At 47.3% G+C, this 21,253-nt stretch overlaps 2 protein-coding genes across 5 annotated transcripts; both read right to left on the bottom strand.

The window, feature by feature from the left end:
- Nucleotides 1–3,552: 3,552 nt before the first annotated feature.
- On the bottom strand, nucleotides 3,553–16,472 carry LOC138663188 (oocyte zinc finger protein XlCOF22-like). 4 transcript variants are annotated; one of them, XM_069749340.1, is made up of 9 exons: nucleotides 16,331–16,472; nucleotides 12,253–12,348; nucleotides 11,053–11,121; nucleotides 10,285–10,441; nucleotides 9,978–10,157; nucleotides 9,772–9,895; nucleotides 9,591–9,688; nucleotides 8,972–9,062; nucleotides 3,553–5,603 (listed from the first exon to the last, which is right to left on the bottom strand). In XM_069749340.1, exons 4-9 carry the CDS (start codon nucleotides 10,360–10,362, stop codon nucleotides 4,354–4,356), a joined length of 1,821 nt encoding a protein of 606 aa, XP_069605441.1. In that variant the 5' UTR covers nucleotides 10,363–10,441; nucleotides 11,053–11,121; nucleotides 12,253–12,348; nucleotides 16,331–16,472; the 3' UTR covers nucleotides 3,553–4,353. The 4 variants fall into 4 exon arrangements, with proteins under 4 accessions (XP_069605441.1, XP_069605440.1, XP_069605442.1 ...); XM_069749339.1 differs by lacking the exons at nucleotides 11,053–11,121; nucleotides 12,253–12,348 and having other exon boundaries at nucleotides 16,331–16,462; XM_069749341.1 differs by lacking the exons at nucleotides 11,053–11,121; nucleotides 12,253–12,348 and having other exon boundaries at nucleotides 4,203–5,603; nucleotides 16,386–16,472.
- LOC138666418 (gastrula zinc finger protein XlCGF17.1-like) lies at nucleotides 3,713–4,163 on the bottom strand. The gene is made up of 2 exons (XM_069754641.1): nucleotides 4,009–4,163; nucleotides 3,713–3,962 (listed from the first exon to the last, which is right to left on the bottom strand). Exons 1-2 carry the CDS (start codon nucleotides 4,161–4,163, stop codon nucleotides 3,713–3,715), a joined length of 405 nt encoding a protein of 134 aa, XP_069610742.1.
- Nucleotides 16,473–21,253: the final 4,781 nt, after the last annotated feature.

Raw genomic sequence — 21,253 nt, 5'->3', positions numbered from 1 at the left:
CTTGTCTGATCTGTGTCCTGTGTAAGAACTATGGAGATAGCGCTATTCTTCTGTATAATGGGGCATGGCGCTGGGGCCTGAATATGAGACCTTGTCTGATATCTGTGTCCTGTGTAAGAACTATGGAGATAGCGCTATTCTCCTGTATAATGGGGCATGGTGCTGAGGCCTGAATATGAGACCTTGTCTGATATCTGTGTCCTGTGTAAGAACTATGGAGATCGCGCTATTCTTCTATCTAATGGGGCATGGCGCTAGGGCCTGAATATGAGACCTTGTCTGATCTCTGTGTCCTGTGTAATAACTATGGAGATAGCGCTATTCTTCTGTGTAATGGGTCATGGCGCTGGGGCCTGAATATGAGACCTTGTCTGATCTATGTCCCGTGTAAGAACTATGGAGATCGCGCTATTCTTCTGTATAATGGGGCATGGCGCTGGGGCCTGAATATGAGACCTTGTCTGATCTCTGTGTCCTGTGTAAGAACTATGGAGATCGCGCTATTCTTCTTTATAAAGGGGCATGGCGCTGGGGCCTGAATATGAGACCTTGTCTGATCTGTGTGTCCTGTGTAAGAACTATGGAGATCGCGCTATTCTCCTGTATAATGGGGCATGGCACTGGGGCCTGAATATGAGACCTTGTCTGATCTCTGTGTCATGTGTAAGAACTATGGAGATCGCGCTATTCTTCTGTATAATGGGGCATGGCGCTGGGGCCTGAATATGAGACCTTGTCTGATCTCTGTGTCCTGTGTAAGAACTATGGAGATAGCGCTATTCTTCTGTATAATGGGGCATGGCGCTGGGGCCTGAATATGAGACCTTGTCTGATCTATGTCCTGTGTAAGAACTATGGAGATAGCGCTATTCTTCTGTATAATGGGGCATGGCGCTGGGGCCTGAATATGAGACCTTGTCTGATCTCTGTGTCCTGTGTAAGAACTATGGAGATAGTGCTATTCTTCTGTATAATGGGGCATGGCGCTGGGGCCTGAATATGAGACCTTGTCTGATCTATGTCCTGTGTAATAACTATGGAGATCGTGCTATTCTTCTGTATAATGGGGCATGGCGCTGGGGCCTGAAAATGAGACCTTGTCTGATCTGTGTCCTGTTTAAGAACTATGGAGATAGCGCTATTCTTCTGTATAATGGAGCATGGCGCTGGGGCCTGAAAATGAGACCTTGTCTGATCTGTGTCCTGTGTAAGAACTATGGAGATCGCGCTATTCTTCTGTATAATGGGGCATGGCGCTGGGGCCTGAAAATGAGACCTTGTCTGATCTGTGTCCTGTGTAAGAACTATGGAGATCGCGCTATTCTTCTGTATAATGGGGCATGGCGCTGGGGCCTGAAAATGAGACCTTGTCTGATCTCTGTGTCCTGTGTAAGAACTATGGAGATCGAGTCATGCTCTTCTGTAAAGAGTCAAAAGGTTCTTTGGATGTAAATCTGTATATGGAGGTGTATGTTACAGAGGTGAAAATAATATTTTTATAGTTTGCAACTGTCCTTCAAGCCAGCATCCAGAGGTAAAAGGGATAAATGATAAATGAGGTCAACGCGCATTATTTGATTATTTAATCTATTTGCCTAGTTTTCCCTCATCTGTTTTGCAAGCCAATAAGCTAGCTGGCCTGGACAATGTGTAATCAACATATTAGCAAAGATCATTATTCAATTATCCTGCGTATCTAGTCATCCAGTATAACAGCACAATATATTACATCAAATGTCAACTTACAAGTCAATATTACGGACTAATACAAACATCATCTGTGTTTTCTTGACCAATCCAAAAAACACAAATTCAAAAGACATACAACAGTCAATGCCTCCTGGATTACTGAAAATACACATCTGGTTAATTAAGATAAAATGTTAATTTTAAAATGTTAAAGTGGAGTGCCTTAAAAAAATTAATAAAGCATAGGCTTTGTTCATTTTTGAGAGTGAGTCTGTCAGAATTCTGTGCTTTCAAGCGAACGTTCCTGTTCTGACCTTTCCCGGCAGCACAATAAAACTCTCTCAGACAAGACGCAAGCGGCAGGGCTGCACAATACCTCCAAGGAATAGAGGGACAGCTCATGCCAGGTGTCCAGCTTTGAGACCCAATAGTAGTTGAAGGTCGCAGAGGAATTAGGGAGTACGATGGTTTAGTCAGCCAGGTATTGCTTGACCATCTTTAAAAATGATTCTCTCCTTGTCAAAAATACCAGGTCATCAGGCACTGGAAGCTAGGCTGTTGTAATTAAATTGTACCATGCCTTTGACTATGTACCCCTGCCTCTGCTATGTGTTTCCCTCGCCTCTGTTCCTTGGTTAGGCAACAAAGCTTGCTCATGCTGCTAGCATTGTTTGATGGTAATTTTTTCCACATATTTTCCACAATGGCCTTCTGGTATAGCAGAATTTTAGAAAACCTCTCAGTCTCAAGAAGGAGAGATGCAAAGTTTTCCTTGTAGCATTGGTCTAGTAAGGAGGACAACCACTAATCTTTTTTGGCCAAGGTAAAACGCGAGGATCATAGCAAAGGCAGCGCTACATAAAATTGGCCATATGTGCCAAGCTCACTACAGCCATCACTTCCCTGTCTCTACCATGATGACTTCTCTCCATCTCCAACTCCTCAGCCTATCCACATAGGAGAGACAGGACGAAGCTTGTGTGGGTACTAGACTATGTTGTGCTAGCAACTAGATCCTGTTCCTCCTCTTCATTGCTATCCAATGCGCACTGATCTGATTAAATGAGGCTGAGCTTGGTAGTATCTCCCCGTCTCATGTCTTCCTCCATGTCCACCTCTTCCGCATGCATAGCTTCAATTTCGTTTCGTTTAATTTTCAGCGACTGTTTAAGTAGGCACAGAAGTGGGATCGTTGCACGAAGTATGGCGCCATCACCGCTCACCATCTTTGTGGACTCCTCAGTCTTAAAGAACTGTACAAATGTCAAACATCCATGCCCACACTTTAGGGACAGTACCAAAGGGCGTGTTGAGGCTGGTATTGCACAACTGGCCTCTTCTTCTCACAAATCTCTACCCATATGTGCAGCGGATTTTCAGCACGTGGTCACGTCCTATTCCATTTTTGATGTTTAAAGGGGATGTCCACTGCTTGGACAAACCCTTCTCACTGGAAAAGTAAAGATCGATCCAGTTTCTACTCTACAAATCCAAGACATGTTTTAAATGATGAATTCTTTATTTTTTAAAAGTTAAAATATAGTCGTATCAAAAAGTCTTTCTTTCTTTCTTGGTTGAAACATGTAGGAAAAATGTATTTAAGGATCACAGGGAAAAGACTAATAGAATACCAGATGCGTTTAAAAAGCAAGTGCGTTCTTAAACATGGTTCACTGTCTCCACTTTTGGACATTTCAAAACAATAAGAGTATGTCAGAGAGCAGCGGTGGCCATGGCTTCCTGTTGATGTTCAATACATCCGAAGGCAGGAACAGTGAAGCCAGCACTGATTTTGTAACAACCTAATATGAGCCCCGGGAACGTGAGTGCTAAGCCCACTGGAACAACACTAGCACAGAAAGGGAGTATGAATAATTTTTATTTGAAATAGGCCAAATATGACAAATGACAAGGGGTTTTCCTAGCAATGGACAACACCTTTAAGAAATATACTTTTTGGTAAAAACATTTCCAACATTCTGAACACGAAAAAGGCTTCACCCCTTTGTGAAATTTTCTGATGTTAAAGAGTTGATTTTAGTGTAAAACATTTCCTACATTCTGAACATGAAAAAGGCTTCTCCCCTCTGTGGGTTCTCTGGTGTATAATGAGATCTGATTTATGGTTAAAATAGTTCCCACATTCTGGACAGGAAAAAGGTTTGTCCCCTGAGTGTGTTCTCTGGTGCCTATGCAAATCTGATTTTCGATTAAAACATTTCATACATTCTAGACATGGAAAAGGCTTCTCCCCTGTGTGGGTTCTCAGGTGGCTATTAAGATTTGCTTTCCGGTTAAAACATTTCCCACATTCTGAACATGAAAAGGTTTATCACTTTGTGGGTTCTTTGGTGTTTAACTAGATTCCCTTTAAAGTTAAAACATTTCCCACATTCCGAACAAGAAAAAAGCTTCTCCCCGGAGTGGGTTCTATGGTAGGTAACCAGAGATGATTTCAGATAACACTCCCACATTCTGAACAGGAAAAAGGCTTCTCCCCTATGTGGTTCTCTGGTGCTTAACCAAAGTTGATTTGTTTTTAAAACATTTTCCACATTCTGAACATGAAAAAGACTTCTCCCCTGTGTGGGTTTGTTGGTGTATACCAAGATTCCATTTTTTGCCAAAACATTTCCCACATTCTGAAAAGGAAAACGGCTTCTTTCATGTGTGAGTTTTCTGGTGATTAACAAAAGCTGATTTCTGTGTAAAATATTTCTCACATTTTGAACTTGAAGAAGGTTTATCCCCTTTGTGGGTTCTTTGGTGTTTAACAAGATTCCCTTTAAAGTTAAAACATTTCCCACATTCTGAACAAGAAAAAGGCTTCTCCCCAGAGTGGGTTCTCTGGTGCGTAACCAGAGACGATTTCTGATTAAAACACTTCCCACATTCTGAACAGGAAAAAGTCTTCTCCCCTGTGTGGGTTTGTTGGTGTATACCAAGATTCCATTTTTTGTTAAAACATTTCCCACATTCTGAACAGGAAAACGGCTTCTTCCATGTGTGAGTGTTCTGGTGATTAACAAAAGCTGATTTCTGTGTAAAATATTTCTCACATTCTGAACTTGGAAAAGGTTTATCCCCTTTGTGGGTTTTTTGGTGTTTAACAAGATTCCCTTTAAAGTTAAAACATTTCCCACATTCCGAACAAGAAAAAGGCTTCTCCCCGGAGTGGGTTCTCTGGTGCGTAACCAGAGACGGTTTCTGATTAAAACACTTCCCACATTCTGAACAGGAAAAAGGCTTCTCCCCTGTGTGGGTTCTCTGGTGTGTAACCAGACATGATTTCTGATGAAAACATTTCCCACATTCTGAACATGAAAAAGGTTTATCCCCTGTGTGGGTTCTTTGGTGGTTAACAAGATTCCCTTTAAAGTTAAAACATTTCCCACATTCTGAACAAGAAAAAGGCTTCTCCCCTGTGTGGGTTCTCTGGTGTGTAACTAGACACGATTTCTGATTAAAACATTTCCCACATTCTGAACAGGAAAAAGGCTTCTCCCCTGTGTGAGTTCTTTGGTGTCTAACAAGATGTGATTTTTGCATAAATAATTTTACACACTTGGAACAAGAAAATCTTTTCTCCACCGTGTGAATTTTTGGATGTTTAAGGAAAGACTTTTCGATGAGAAAACTGTTTCCATATTCTGAATATGAAAATGGCTTCTCTGATTTAGGAGTATTTCCGTCTTTAATGCTTATTTTGTGACTCTGATTTTCCTTAGTTGTTGCTAATGAATCAGAAGGCAGGACCTGTTTCAAAGAATAAGATGAGAGATCATCGCTGTGAAGGGATGATGGTATATCTGGAGTAAAGACATTCACTTCAATTGTATCCTGTGGTATCTCAAAATCGTCTGATTTAAAAATTGAAGGTGTCAGCTGTCCCTCTGATCTCTTGGTACAGTCATCTGCCAAGATATAAACCAATTATTATTTAAGAATAAAATATCTTTGAAAGTCATTTAACATTTCTACTTAAACTGTCTGTAAAAATGGCAAATTACGTAAAAATATTGAATTCTTCACCAAGACAATGACAGCTCACAGTCTAATAGAAAATCTCATAGGATGAACCAGTGGGGCTGGTTATGGAGTAAATGTTGAAACCAGAAGCTCTGGACAATGTAGGCTCAATTCAGCAACTAAGATTAGGGTGCCTGGGGCTATTAGTGCAATCCAGTCTGGCAGTATGGGTGCATGTTCTGTCCAGCTGAAGTAATTTGCTCCCTGATTCCACCAATTGGATAGCACCATTTTCTACAAAAGCTCAACGCATATTGAAGGAAGCTGCCAGATACAGCCATGTTCTCCTCTGGTTCAGTTCTCTATGCTCACCTCCCGGCTTGTGTATTTGTATCCTGTAGTGATCCTAGCCTGTTTGTTGACTACTATTGCGTCTTCTGACTTTGTATTTTCTCTGCCTTACGGGTTCTAACCCGGCTATCTAACTATTGTTCTTCCCATTTTACACCACCGAACAGCAGGCAACAATATAGCCCAAGCCTGGGGGGTCTCTATGTAAGTCCAGATCCATCTAGATGTGTTAATTGGGTGATGAGCAAGACAATCCCTGGGATTGGGAAAATGGAGTAGATAGCTCCAAGCCTGCTCATGGTGGCCGTCTTTTGAGCTGCCAGGTGGTCACAAACACTGCTCTCGATACATTGTGTCTGCAAACTATTCCAATAAGATCTGGATTTAAATAGCTAAATAATTTGTGAGGTCCATCTGTTTGCTATTCCACTTTGTGAAAGTGAAAAAAACCGGGCTTACATTTTGCGAAGAATTCTAAAATTATCACCAAATAAAGTGACACACGTCAGATTTGAAAAATGGGCCCGGATAAGGAACACAAAGCTGGCTGCGGGAAATGGTTATCAGAGTATTTTGGACCCTAACTACTGTAGTCAAAAACTGTGACTATAGACAATAACACATCTAAAGAAATGATCAAAATCAACAGTCTTCATCAATAATAAATGAGTCTTGTTGGTTCTTTGCAATCTAAACTATCGTAAGGATCAATATTTTCTGTCAGATGAGTTTCAAGAACAAATATTAGATAGTCAAAGAAAAGAGTAGAGAAAGTATTAGTGCCCCCATTTCAGGAGAGATTGTGCAGTAATGGAATTTATGACGTGGAGTGAATGCATGAAACCAGGGCTTGAGCCAACACATCTCCTGCAGGCGGGAATAAATGTATATTACAGCCATCAGCCACGCACAGCTTAGAGATATATCATGGCACAGGTGTAATGTGTTTTAAGTAGTTTATCGCAATCCTGTTTGATGATAGTCGGTTTTAAAAGAAATTGAAAAGTCAGGATAAAGGGAAACTTATTATTGTACAGAAATTCACTCTTGGCCCTTACTGCACCTTTACTGTTGTCGATCATAGAAGTGAAGTTCTGCCAGAAAGACTGGACCTGGTCTTGTAGGGACCATATGATCACATTCGGCAGCACAGAAGGGAGAGAAGGTAGATTCATCCAATAAGATATCAGGGTTCTAGGAAGCCAACAGCATCATTACCCTCCGCTTTCTCTTACAGGCCCACTATAACATTTTTCTTCAAGTCATTTTTTAACTTGTCAGCACATTCTACGTATGAGGTTATTTGTCTTTGTAGTATACAGATCTGGGCAGGTAACGGTCAGAATTTCCTAATTTCAGGGGGTAGGTGGATCCTCCAGGCTATACGTTCTACAGAAAATAGCTTTTAATGTCTGAAGTCCACGGTGGATAAAAATCAATGTTTTTTTTTAAAAAATCAAAAATCGGATTTTTTTCAATAAACTGCTTTTTGAGGAAAATATTTTACCATCCAAAGGTTCTTCAATCATGAGATAAAGCGGAGTTGTTTAACTCAGTAGAATAAAGGCTGTATATGTGTAACATTCACAATGCCATGCTCTTCCAGAGGTTTCTGTAGGATTAGTGGGCAGTTTCTCTCCTATATTATCACAGACGCTCGCTTTACTTACGCAGTTCTCAAAACTGAATTTGACTCCGCAGAGGTCCCAGCCTCTTCTTCACGGCAACATGAACAGAGTTGAGAAAAAGACCTTAATCCTATTGTTCTACAAACCTATGAATACAGAATCAACCCCTTCAGTGCCAAGTCCAAGAAGTTAGACAATATGTTTCTAATTGTTTGGAGTGGAATAGAACAACACAAGAAGAATGTGAATCTAAGTGGGAGGAGGAGGAAGGGCAAGCAGACAAGAAAATGAAAGTGAAACTTTGAGCACAATACTGCAGCATAGCCACAGACAGACAAGTCTGGATCTGTTTGTGTGTACGATCTGAGGTTTATTACATTCTTTCCTTATAATGGCAGCAGGCCGTAAAAGAGACCCAGTTTGGGAATATTTTAATGAAGCTCCTTCGCCTATCGGTAAGGCAGGCATGCGTGCAAAATGCAAACGATGCAACAAAGAGATGCAAGGCCTGGTGGCGCGAATGAGGCAACATCATGAGAAGCGCAGTGATGAAGATGACTCATCTTCTCATGATGTTGCCTCATTCGCGCCATCAGGCCTTGCATCTCTTTGTTGCATCGTTTGCATTTTGCACGCATGCCTGCCTTACCGATAGGCGAAGGAGCTTCATTAAAATATTCCCAAACTGGGTCTCTTTTACGGCCTGCTGCCATTATAAGGAAAGAATGTAATAAACCTCAGATCGTACACACAAACAGATCCAGACTTGTCTGTCTGTGGCTATGCTGCAGTATTGTGCTCAAAGTTTCACTTTCATTTTCTTGTCTGCTTGCCCTTCCTCCTCCTCACACTTAAATTCACATTCTTCTTGTGTTGTGCAGATCTATTCCACTCCAAACAATCAGAAACATATTGTCTAACTTCTTGGACTTGGCACTAAAGGGGTTGATTCTGTATTCATAGGTTTGTAGAACAATAGGATTAAGGTCTTTTTCTCAACTCTGTTCATGTTGTAACATTTTTGCCTTGAAGAACAGGCTGGGACCTCTGCGGAGTCAAATTCAGTTAGGTAGAAACTTTGATTTAAATCACTGATTTAAATCAAGCCTTACTGACTAGTGATTTAAGTCGTGATTTAAATCAGTTAGATTTAAATCAAATCCACCCTGCTAAAGTTATTTGAACAGTTTTGGATTGAAGAGAAAGTTGTGGTCTAGAGGAAAAATGGTGATCACACGATTGTGATACGGCAGGACTACACCACCGATAAAGCAACAACAGCCGGTGACTGAGAAGAATCTGTGACTTCTCTGTAGTTAGTGGTCACTACTCACCTGGGTAGCCATATGTAGGAATCTCCTCTTTACACCACTCATCACCCCTCACATATGTCTCTGTAGTATTAATATGGGTCAGATCTTCACCCTGAAACAAATATTGTAAAAGTCACAGACAGATGGAGAAGTCACATCTATGATCAGCTCTAATCCTGCCATCCCCACCGTTCTCATTACACAAGAATAAAACATATAATAGGCAGGAAGGAGGGACAGGGAGTCTCCATGTGGGTAGTATCCAGCTGGAATCCAAGCGAGCTTGCTAGCATGTGTCTGGAGGGTGCCGAACCTGCTGGTTCATTCAGCAAATGTAGGAAATGGAAAGGATATGTTTACAGCACACTGACCAGATAGAATAAAAGAAGTTTATTTGGACATGATTAAAAATAAAACAATAAAAACAACCTGATATGTTTCTGGCGTAGAGGTGCTCCTTTAGGTTGTTTTATTGTTATATTTTTAATCATGTCCAAATAAACTTCTTTTATTCTAACTGGTCAGTCTTTTCCTTTTCCAAAACATATAATACTGGAGGATAAACCAAGACTGAGCACAAGACCTTCACAGCCGTCTACACATCACAGGGGAGATCTCATGACTCCTTCTCTCCATCTACCTGATGATTCTGAGGAACATTGGGATCTTCATGTTTACAGTCCTGTGGAAGAAGAGGATGGGGACATCTCTCTGGTGTTGTCCTCTTACTGGATAGATCTGGAGGAAACACATACAGGGACTGAATTCATTCTTTACATACAGATAATTATAGGCCGTGTGTATTTAGTCCTGTCTATTACCTGGTGATGTGAGGGGCTGGGGAACCTTCATCATGACGTCCTTGTACAGATCTTTGTGTCCTTCTAAATACTCCCATTCCTCCATGGAGAAATAGACGGCAACATCCTGACACCTTATAGGAACCTGACACATACAATGATACCGTCATCCCCCGATCCCTTCATAGTGTTACTGTATAATGTCCCAGCATTCCCAGCAGTGTCACCTCTCCAGTCAGCAGCTCAATCATCTTGTAGGTGAGTTCTAGGATCTTCTGGTCATTGATGTCCTCATGTATCAGGGGGTGAGGTGGAGGCCCCGTGACTGGGCTCAGGGGTCTTCCCCATCCCTCAGACACAGGGTCCTGACAGCGCTCACTAGAGGTCTTCTTCACTACCGTGTAATCCTGGTTATGGAGAGACATTAATAAATCTCACTACAGACATTTCCAGAGTCCTCACCTCTCCAGTTCTGTCCATCTGTTATTCCCATAGATAAGAATGATGTAATGTGATGTCATCAGAATCTCTCACCTCTCCAGTAAGACGGAAGAGGATCTCTAGGGTGAGGTGTAATATCCTCTCCGCCATCTTGTCTCTGTCCATATCCATCCTTGACAGGTAAATCAGGAAAGTTCTCTTATATATTATATAGAAGATCTTCACTTAGAGGATCCGATAGTGTAGAGACCTGAATGAGAAGATATGCCGATGTAACATCATAAAAATCATCATAAAAATAACTACTTCATGAAGAGGACGACATATTCATCTTCTACTAGAGCTCTAGAAACAGAGTTGGCCGGAGGCCGTCACTGACTCCATCACCACCGGCCGTCTATATGAAGGTTTCCCATCAATACTGTGTGAGGCCCCGTACTATGAGAGTTATACATGTTTCCTTGGTTCCCGTCTTTCATAGTTGGGTCGTTTGTATCGATCAGTTGAAAAGAAAGAAAACCATTGTGATTCTTACAAGGAGACAACACAAACCCCATAAACATAACATTTTATAACAACCCCACAATCTGTGACTCTTCAGGGTAAATCGCTCTCTCACCATTGGATTAGAGCTGATACTATGAAGCTAAAGGGACTAAACAGACTTTCTGTCACCTCCATAAAGGGGCACTTTACTGTGTTCGTCAGAACTGTCCGAGGATTATTAGAGGTGAGAGTTTCCCCCCAATTAGAAGAGACACCTGTGGATATTGGGGTCTTTACCTGCTACAGTTCTGCTGTGGACCCTCCACCAGCAGAGCCGCACTCCACATAGAGAATAATGGAGCCTCCAGCACCGACCTCCACCCGCAGAGCCGCACTCCACATAGAGAATAATGGAGCCTCCAGCACCGACCTCCACCCACAGAGCTGCACTCCACATAGAGAATAATGGAGCCTCCAGCACCGACCTCCACCCGCAGAGCCGCACTCCACATAGAGAATAATGGAGCCTCCAGCACCTACTTCCACCCGCAGAGCCGCACTCCACATAGAGAATAATGGAGCCTCCAGCACCGACCTCCACCCACAGAGCCACACTCCACATAGAGAATAATGGAGCCTCCAGCACCGACCTCCACCCGCAGAGCCGCACTCCACATAGAGAATAATGGAGCCTCCAGCACCTACCTCCACCCGCAGAGCCGCACTCCACATAGAGAATAATGGAGCCTCCAGCACCGACCTCCACCCGCACTTCACATAGAGAATAATGGAGACTCCAGCACCGACCTCCACCCGCAGAGCCGCACTCCACATAGGGAATAATGGAGCCTCCAGCACCGACCTCCACCCGCAGAGCCGCACTCCACATAGAGAATAATGGAGCCTCCAGCACCGACCTCCACCCACAGAGCCACACTCCACATAGAGAATAATGGAGCCACCAGCACCGACCTCCACCCACAGAGCCGCACTCCACATAGAGAATAATGGAGCCTCCAGCACCGACCTCCACCAACAGAGCCACACTCCACATAGAGAATAATGGAGCCTGCAGCACCGACCTCCACCCGCAGAGCCGCACTCCACATAGAGATTAATGGAGCTTCCAGCACCGACCTCCACCCACAGAGCCACACTCCACATAGAGAATAATGGAGCCACCAGCACCGACCTCCACCCACAGAGCCGCACTCCACATAGAGAATAATGGAGCCTCCAGCACCGACCTCCACCAACAGAGCCACACTCCACATAGAGAATAATGGAGCCTGCAGCACCGACCTCCACCCGCAGAGCCGCACTCCACATAGAGATTAATGGAGCTTCCAGCACCGACCTCCACCCGCAGAGCCGCACTCCACATAGAGAATAATGGAGCCTCCAGCACCGACCTCCACCCGCAGAGCCGCACTCCACATAGAGAATAATGGAGCCTCCAGCACCGACCTCCACCCGCAGAGCCGCACTCCACATAGAGAATAATGGGGCCTCCAGCACCGACCTCCACCCGCACTTCACATAGAGAATAATGGAGCCTCCAGCACCGACCTCCACCCGCACTTCACATAGAGAATAATGGAGCCCCCAGCACCGACCTCCACCCGCAGAGCCGCACTCCACATAGATAATAATGGAGCCTCCAGCACCGACCTCCACCCGCAGAGCCGCACTTCACATAGAGAATAATGGAGCTTCCAGCACCGACCTCCACCCGCAGAGCCGCCCTCCACATAGAGAATAATGGAGCTTCCAGCACCGACCTCCACCCGCAGAGTCGCACTCCACATAGAGAATAATGGAGCCTCCAGCACCGACCTCCACCCGCAGAGTCGCACTCCACATAGAGAATATAGGAGCCTCCAGCACCGACCTCCACCCGCAGAGTCGCACTCCACATAGAGAATAATGGAGCATCCAGCACCGACCTTCAACCGCACTCCACATAGAGAATAATGGAGCCTCCAGCACCGACCTCCACCCGCACTTCACATAGAGAATAATGGAGCCTCCAGCACCGACCTCCACCCGCAGAGCCGCACTCCACATAGATAATAATGGAGCCTCCAGCACCGACCTCCACCCGCACTTCACATAGAGAATAATGGAGCCTCCAGCACCGACCTCCACCCGCACTTCACATAGAGAATAATGGAGCCCCCAGCACCGACCTCCACCCGCAGAGCCGCACTCCACATAGAGAATAATGGAGCCTCCAGCACCGACCTCCACCCGCAGAGTCGCACTCCACATAGAGAATAATGGAGCATCCAGCACCGACCTTCACCCGCACTCCACATAGAGAATAATGGAGCCCCCAGCACCGACCGCCACCCGCAGAGCCGCACTTCACATAGAGAATAATGGAGCTTCCAGCACCGACCTCCACCCGCAGAGCCGCCCTCCACATAGAGAATAATGGAGCCCCCAGCACCGACCGCCACCCGCAGAGCCGCACTTCACATAGAGAATAATGGAGCTTCCAGCACCGACTTCCACCCGCAGAGCCGCACTCCACATAGAGAATAATGGAGCCTCCAGCACCGACCTCCACCCACAGAGCCGCCCTCCACATAGAGAATAATGGAGCTTCCAGCACCGACCTCCACCCGCAGAGCCGCACTCCACATAGAGAATAATGGAGCCCCCAGCACCGACCTCCACCCGCAGAGCCGCACTCCACATAGAGAATAATGGAGCCTCCAGCACCGACCTCCACCCGCAGAGTCGCACTCCACATAGAGAATAATGGAGCATCCAGCACCGACCTTCACCCGCACTCCACATAGAGAATAATGGAGCCCCCAGCACCGACCTCCACCCGCAGAGCCGCACTCCACATAGAGAATAATGGAGCCTCCAGCACCGACCTCCACCCGCAGAGCCGCCCTCCACATAGAGAATAATGGAGCTTCCAGCACCGACCTCCACCCGCAGAGCCGCACTCCACATAGAGAATAATGGAGCCCCCAGCACCGACCTCCACCCGCAGAGCCGCACTCCGCATAGAGAATAATGGAGCCTCCAGCACCGACCTCCACCCGCAGAGTCGCACTCCACATAGAGAATAATGGAGCCCCCAGCACCGACCTCCACCCGCAGAGCCGCACTCCACATAGAGAATAATGGAGCCCCCAGCACCGACCTCCACCCGCAGAGTCGCACTCCACATAGAGAATAATGGAGCCCCCAGCACCGACCTCCACCCACAGAGCCGCACTTCACATAGAGAATAATGGAGCTTCCAGCACCGACCTCCACCCGCAGAGCCGCCCTCCACATAGAGAATAATGGAGCCTCCAGCACCGACCTCCACCCGCAGAGCCGCCCTCCACATAGAGAATAATGGAGCTTCCAGCACCGACCTCCACCCGCAGAGCCGCACTCCACATAGAGAATAATGGAGCCTCCAGCACCGACCTCCACCCGCAGAGCCACACTCCACATAGAGAATAATGGAGCTTCCAGCACCGACCTCCACCCGCAGAGCCGCCCTCCACATAGAGAATAATGGAGCTTCCAGCACCGACCTCCACCCGCAGAGCCGCACTCCACATAGAGAATAATGGAGCCTCCAGCACCGACCTCCACCCGCAGAGCCGCACTCCACATAGAGAATAATGGAACTTCCAGCACCGACCTCCACCCGCAGAGCCGCCCTCCACATAGAGAATAATGGAGCCTCCAGCACCGACCTCCACCCGCGGAGCCGCACTCCACATAGAGAATAATGGAGCCTCCAGCACCGACCTCCACCCGCAGAGCCGCACTCCACATAGAGAATAATGGGGCCTCCAGCACCGACCTCCACCCGCACTTCACATAGAGAATAATGGAGCCTCCAGCACCGACCTCCACCCGCAGAGCCGCACTCCACATAGGGAATAATGGAACCTCCAGCACCGACCTCCACCCGCACTCCACATAGGGAATAATGGAGCCTCCAGCACCGACCTCCACCCGCAGAGCCGCACTCCACATAGAGAATAATGGAGCCTCCAGCACCGACCTCCACCCGCAGAGCCGCACTCCACATAGAGAATAATGGAGCCTGCAGCACCGACCTCCACCCGCAGAGCCGCACTCCACATAGAGATTAATGGAGCTTCCAGCACCGACCTCCACCCGCAGAGCCGCAGTCCACATAGAGAATAATGGAGCCTACAGCACCGACCTCCACCCGCAGAGCAGCACTCCACATAGAGAATAATGGAGCCTCCAGCACCGACCTCCACCCGCAGAGCCGCACTCCACAAAGAGAATAATGGGGCCTCCAGCACCGACCTCCACCCGCACTTCACATAGAGAATAATGGAGCCTCCAGCACCGACCTCCACCCGCAGAGCCGCACTCCACATAGATAATAATGGAGCCTCCAGCACCGACCTCCACCCGCACTTCACATAGAGAATAATGGAGCCTCCAGCACCGACCTCCACCCGCACTTCACATAGAGAATAATGGAGCCCCCAGCACCGACCTCCACCCGCAGAGCCGCACTCCACATAGATAATAATGGAGCCTCCAGCACCGACCTCCACCCGCAGAGCCGCACTCCACATAGATAATAATGGAGCCTCCAGCACCGACCTCCACCCGCAGAGCCGCACTTCACATAGAGAATAATGGAGCCCCCAGCACCGACCTCCACCTGCAGAGCCGCACTCCACATAGAGAATAATGGATCCTCCAGCACCGACCTCCACCCGCAGAGCCGCACTCCACATAGAGAATAATGGATCCTCCAGCACCGACCTCCACCTGCAGAGCCGCACTCCACATAGAGAATAATGGATCCTCCAGCACCGACCTCCACCCGCAGAGCCGCACTTCACATAGAGAATAATGGAGCTTCCAGCACCGACCTCCACCCGCAGAGCCGCACTCCACATAGAGAATAATGGAGCCCCCAGCACCGACCTCCACCCGCAGAGCCGCACTTCACATAGTGAATAATGGATCCTCCAGCACCGACCTCCACCCGCAGAGCCGCACTCCACATAGAGAATAATGGATCCTCCAGCACCGACCTCCACCTGCAGAGCCGCACTTCACATAGAGAATAATGGAGCCTCCAGCACCGACCTCCACCCGCAGAGCCGCACTCCACATAGGGAATAATGGAGCCTCCAGCACCGACCTCCACCCGCAGAGCCGAACTCCACATAGAGAATAATGGAGCCCCCAGCACCGACCTCCACCCGCAGAGCCGCACTCCACATAGAGAATAATGGATCCTCCAGCACCGACCTCCACCTGCAGAGCCGCACTCCACATAGAGAATAATGGATCCTCCAGCACCGACCTCCACCTGCAGAGCCGCACTCCACATAGAGAATAATGGATCCTCCAGCACCGACCTCCACCCGCAGAGCCGAACTCCACATAGAGAATAATGGAGCCCCCAGCACCGACCTCCACCCGCAGAGCCGCACTCCACATAGAGAATAATGGATCCTCCAGCACCGACCTCCACCTGCAGAGCCGCACTCCACATAGAGAATAATGGATCCTCCAGCACCGACCTCCACCTGCAGAGCCGCACTCCACATAGAGAATAATGGATCCTCCAGCACCGACCTCCACCTGCAGAGCCGCACTCCACATAGAGAATAATGGAGCCTCCAGCACCTACCTCCACCCGCAGAGCCGCACTCCACATAGAGAATAATGGAGCCTCCAGCACCGACCTCCACCCGCAGAGCCGCACTTCACATAGAGAATAATGGAGCCTCCAGCACCGACCTCCACCCACAGAGCTGCACAGGACCTGTGATGAGGTCACAGGAGGGGAGGAGTCAGGGGTCACATGATCAGGGGTCTCAGTGTATGCAAAACTCTGCTGTGGTGTTGTCATGGTGCTGGATGAGGGGAAGTTTCTGTGTGGAGTCAGGAGGGATTTACAGTGTGGATGTAGCAGAGATACCTGTGCCCGAGTTGTATGGAGCGGAGCCGTGTGTGTGCAGACCCCTCTGTATACACCCGTATACCCCCAGCTTCAGTCACAGACCCCCGACTCTCTATCCCCCTGCAGAACTGACCGCGGACACTTACGGTGACACTGCGGCCGTCGGCCTCTCCTCTCTCTCACAGACACTGATAACATAAGATGGAGTCAGACGAACCCTCCTACAAAACAAGAGAACAAAGTCATTACTACAGGACTGTATGAGAAAGGGATTTATTCTACAAGAAACGCTGGGGCCACAAATGAGAGAATCCGGGCCCCCAGTGTGTTAGGACCAGACGGGGTCTTTGTCCCTGGAGCTTCTCTACTCGGTATAATGAAACTCTGATCTCGGTCATATAAAGAGGGTTGGAGTAAAATAGGAACTGCCTGAATACGAGACCTTGTCTGATCTCTGTGTCCTGTGTAAGAACTATGGAGATCGCGCTATTCTTCTGTATAATGGGGCATGGTGCTGGGGCCTGAATATGAGACCTTGTCTGATCTCTGTGTCCTGTGTAAGAACTGTGGAGATAGCGCTATTCTTCTGTATAATGGGGCATGGTGGTGGGGCCTGAATATGAGATCTTGTCTGATCTCTGTGTCCTGTGTAAGAACTATGGAGATCGCGCTATTCTTCTGTATAATGGGACATGGCGCTGGGGCTGAATATGAGACCTTGTCTGATCTCTGAGTCCTGTGTAAGAACTATGGAGATCGCGCTATTCTTCTGTATAATTGGGCATGGTGCTGGGGCTGAATATGAGACCTCGTCTGATCTCTGTGTCCTGTGTAAGAACTATGGAGATCGCGCTATTCTTCTGTATAATTGGGCATGGTGCTGGGGCCTGAATACGAGACCTTGTCTGATCTGTGTGTCCTGTGTAAGAACTATGGAGATCGCGCTATTCTTCTGTATAATGGAGCATGGTGCTGGGGCCTGAATATGAGACCTTGTCTGATCTCTGTGTCCTGTGTAAGAACTATGGAGATCGCGCTATTCTTCTGTATAATGGGACATGGCGCTGGGGCCTGAATACGAGACTTGTCTGATCTCTGTGTCCTGTGTAAGAACTATGGAGATCGCGCTATTCGTCTGTATAATGGGGCATGGTGCTGGGGCCTGAATATGAGACCTTGTCTGATCTCTGTGTCCTGTGTAAGAACTATGGAGATCGCGCTATTCTTCTGTATAATGGGACATGGCGCTGGGGCTGAATATGAGACCTTGTCTGATCTCTGAGTCCTGTGTAAGAACTATGGAGATCGCGCTATTCTTCTGTATAATTGGGCATGGTGCTGGGGCTGAATATGAGACCTCGTCTGATCTCTGTGTCCTGTGTAAGAACTATGGAGATCGCGCTATTCTTCTGTATAATTGGGCATGGTGCTGGGGCCTGAATACGAGACCTTGTCTGATCTGTGTGTCCTGTGTAAGAACTATGGAGATCGCGCTATTCTTCTGTATAATGGAGCATGGTGCTGGGGCCTGAATATGAGACCTTGTCTGATCTCTGTGTCCTGTGTAAGAACTATGGAGATCGCGCTATTCTTCTGTATAATGGGACATGGCGCTGGGGCTGAATATGAGACCTTGTCTGATCTCTGTGTCCTGTGTAAGAACTATGGAGATCGCGCTATTCTTCTGTATAATGGGGCATGGCGCTGGGGCCTTAATATGAGACCTTGTCTGATCTCTGTGTCCTGTGTAAGAACTATGGAGATAGCGCTATTCTTCTGTATAATTGGGCATGGTGCTGGGGCCTGAATATGAGACCTTGTCTGATCTCTGTGTCCTGTGTAAGAACTATGGAGATCGCGCTATTCTTCTGTATAATGGGGCATGGCGCTGGGGCCTGAATATGAGACCTTGTCTGATCTCTGAGTCCTGTGTAAGAACTATGAAGATCGCGCTATTCTTCTGTATAATGGGGCATGGTGCTGAGGCCTGAATATGAGACCTTGTCTGATCTCTGTGTCCTGTGTAAGAACTATGGAGATCGCGCTATTCTTCTATATAATGGGGCATGGCGCTGGTGCCTGAATATGAGACCTTGTCTGATCTCTGTGTCCTGTGTAAGAACTGTGGAGATAGCGCTATTCTTCTGTATAATGGGGCATGGTGCTGGGGCCTGAATATGAGATCTTGTCTGATCTCTGTGTCCTGTGTAAGAAATATGGAGATCGCGCTATTCTTCTGTATAATGGGGCATGTCGCTGGGGCCTGAATATGAGACCTTGTCTGATCTCTGTGTCCTGTGTAAGAACTGTGGAGATAGCGCTATTCTTCTGTATAATGGGGCATGGTGCTGGGGCCTGAATATGAGACCTTGTCTGACCTCTGTGTCCTGTGTAAGAACTATGGAGATCGCGCTATTCTTCTGTATAATGGGGCATGGCGCTGGGGCCTGAATATGAAACCTTGTCTGATCTCTGTGTCCTGTGTAAGAACTATGGAGATCGCGCTATTCTTCTGTATAATGGGGCATGGCGCTGGGGCCCGAATATGAGACCTTGTCTGATCTCTGTGTCCTGTCTAAGAACTATGGAGATAGCGCTATTCTTCTGTATAATGGGGCATGGTGCTGGGGATGGAATATGAGACCTTGTCTGACCTCTGTGTCCTGTGTAAAAACTATGGAGATAGCGCTATTCTTCTGTATAATGGGGCATGGCGCTGGGGATGGAATATGAGACCTTGTCTGATCTCTGTGTCCTGTGTAAGAACTATGGAGATAGCGCTATTCTTCTGTATAATGGGGCATGGCGCTGGGGCCTGAATATGAGACCTTGTCTGATCTCTGTGTCCTGTGTAAGAACTATAGAGATCAGGCTATTCTTCTGTATAATGGTGCATGGCGCTGGGGCCTGAATATGAGACCTTGTCTGACCTCTGTGTCCTGTGTAAGAACTATGGAGATAGCGCTATTCTTCTGTATCATGGTGCATGGCGCTGGGGCCTGAAAATGAGACCTTGTCTGACCTTTGTGTCCTGTGTAAGAACTATGGAGATAGCGCTATTCTTCTGTATAATGGGGCATGGCGCTGGGGCCTGAATATGAGACCTTGTCTGATCTCTGTGTCCTGTCTAAGAACTATGGAGATAGCGCTATTCTTCTGTATAATGGGGCATGGTGCTGGGGATGGAATATGAGACCTTGTCTGACCTCTGTGTCCTGTGTAAGAACTATGGAGATAGCGCTATTCTTCTGTATAATGGGGCATGGCGCTGGGGATGGAATGAGACCTTGTCTGATCTCTGTGTCCTGTGTAAGAACTATGGAGATAGCGCTATTCTTCTGTATAATGGGGCATGGTGCTGGAGATGGAATATGAGACCTTGTCTGACCTCAGTGTCCTGTGTAAGAACTATGGAGATAACGCGATTCTTCTGTATAATGGTGCATGGCGCTGGGGCCTGAATATGAGACCTTGTCTGACCTCTGTGTCCTGTGTAAGAACTATGGAGATAGCGCTATTCTTCTGTATAATGGTGCATGGCGCTGGGGCCTGAATATGAGACCTTGTCTGATCTCGGTGTCCTGTGTAAGAACTATGGAGATAGCGCTATTCTTCTGTATAATGGGGCATGGCGCTGGGGCCTGAATATGAGACCTTGTCTGATATCTGTGTCCTGTCTAAGAACTATGGAGATAGCGCTATTCTTCTGTATAATGGGGCATGGCGCTGGGGATGGAATATGAGACCTTGTCTGATCTCTGTGTCCTGTGTAAGAACTATGGAGATAGCGCTATTCTTCTGTATAATGGGGCATGGCGCTGGGGCCTGAATATGAGACCTTGTCTGATCACTGTGTCCTGTGTAAGAACTATGGAGATCGCGCTATTCTTCTGTATAATGGGGCATGGTGCTGGGGCCTGAATATCAGAGCTTGTCTGATCTCTGTGTCCTGTGTAAGAACTATGGAGATCACGCTATTCTTCTGTATAATGGGGCATGGCGCTGGGACCTGAATGAGACCTTGTCTGATCTCTGTGTCCTGTGTAAGAACTATGGAGATAGCGCTATTCTTCTGTATAATGGGACATGGCGCTGGGGATGGAATATGAGACCTTGTCTGACCTCTGTGTCCTGTGTAAGAACTATGGAGACAGCGCTATTCTTCTGTATAATGGGGCATGGTGCTGGGGCCTGAATATGAGACCTTGTCTGATCTCTGTGTCCTGTGTAAGAACTATGGAGATCGCGCTATTCTTCTGTATAATGGGACATGGCGCTGGGGCCTGAATATGAGACCTTGTCTGATCTCTGTGTCCTGTGTAAGAACTATGGAGATCGCGCTATTCTTCTGTATAATGGAGCATGGCGCTGGGGCCTGAATATGAGACCTTGTCTGATCTCTGTGTCCTGTGTAAGAACTATGGAGATCGCGCTATTCTTCTGTATAATGGGACATGGCGCTGGGGCCTGAATATGAGACCTTGTCTGATCACTGTGTCCTGTGTAAGAACTATGGAGATCGCGCTATTCTTCTGTATTATGGGGCATAGCGCTGGGACCTGAATATGAGACCTTGTCTGATCTCTATGTCCTGTGTAAGAACTATGGAGATAGCGCTATTCTTCTGTATAATGGGACATGGCGCTGGGG

This window comes from Ranitomeya imitator, chromosome 2 (genome assembly GCF_032444005.1).
Source record: "Ranitomeya imitator isolate aRanImi1 chromosome 2, aRanImi1.pri, whole genome shotgun sequence".
Taxonomy (NCBI): Eukaryota; Metazoa; Chordata; class Amphibia; order Anura; family Dendrobatidae; genus Ranitomeya; species Ranitomeya imitator.
Note: the sequence above shows the minus strand (reverse complement) of the source record. Positions and strands in the feature narration are given on the sequence as shown.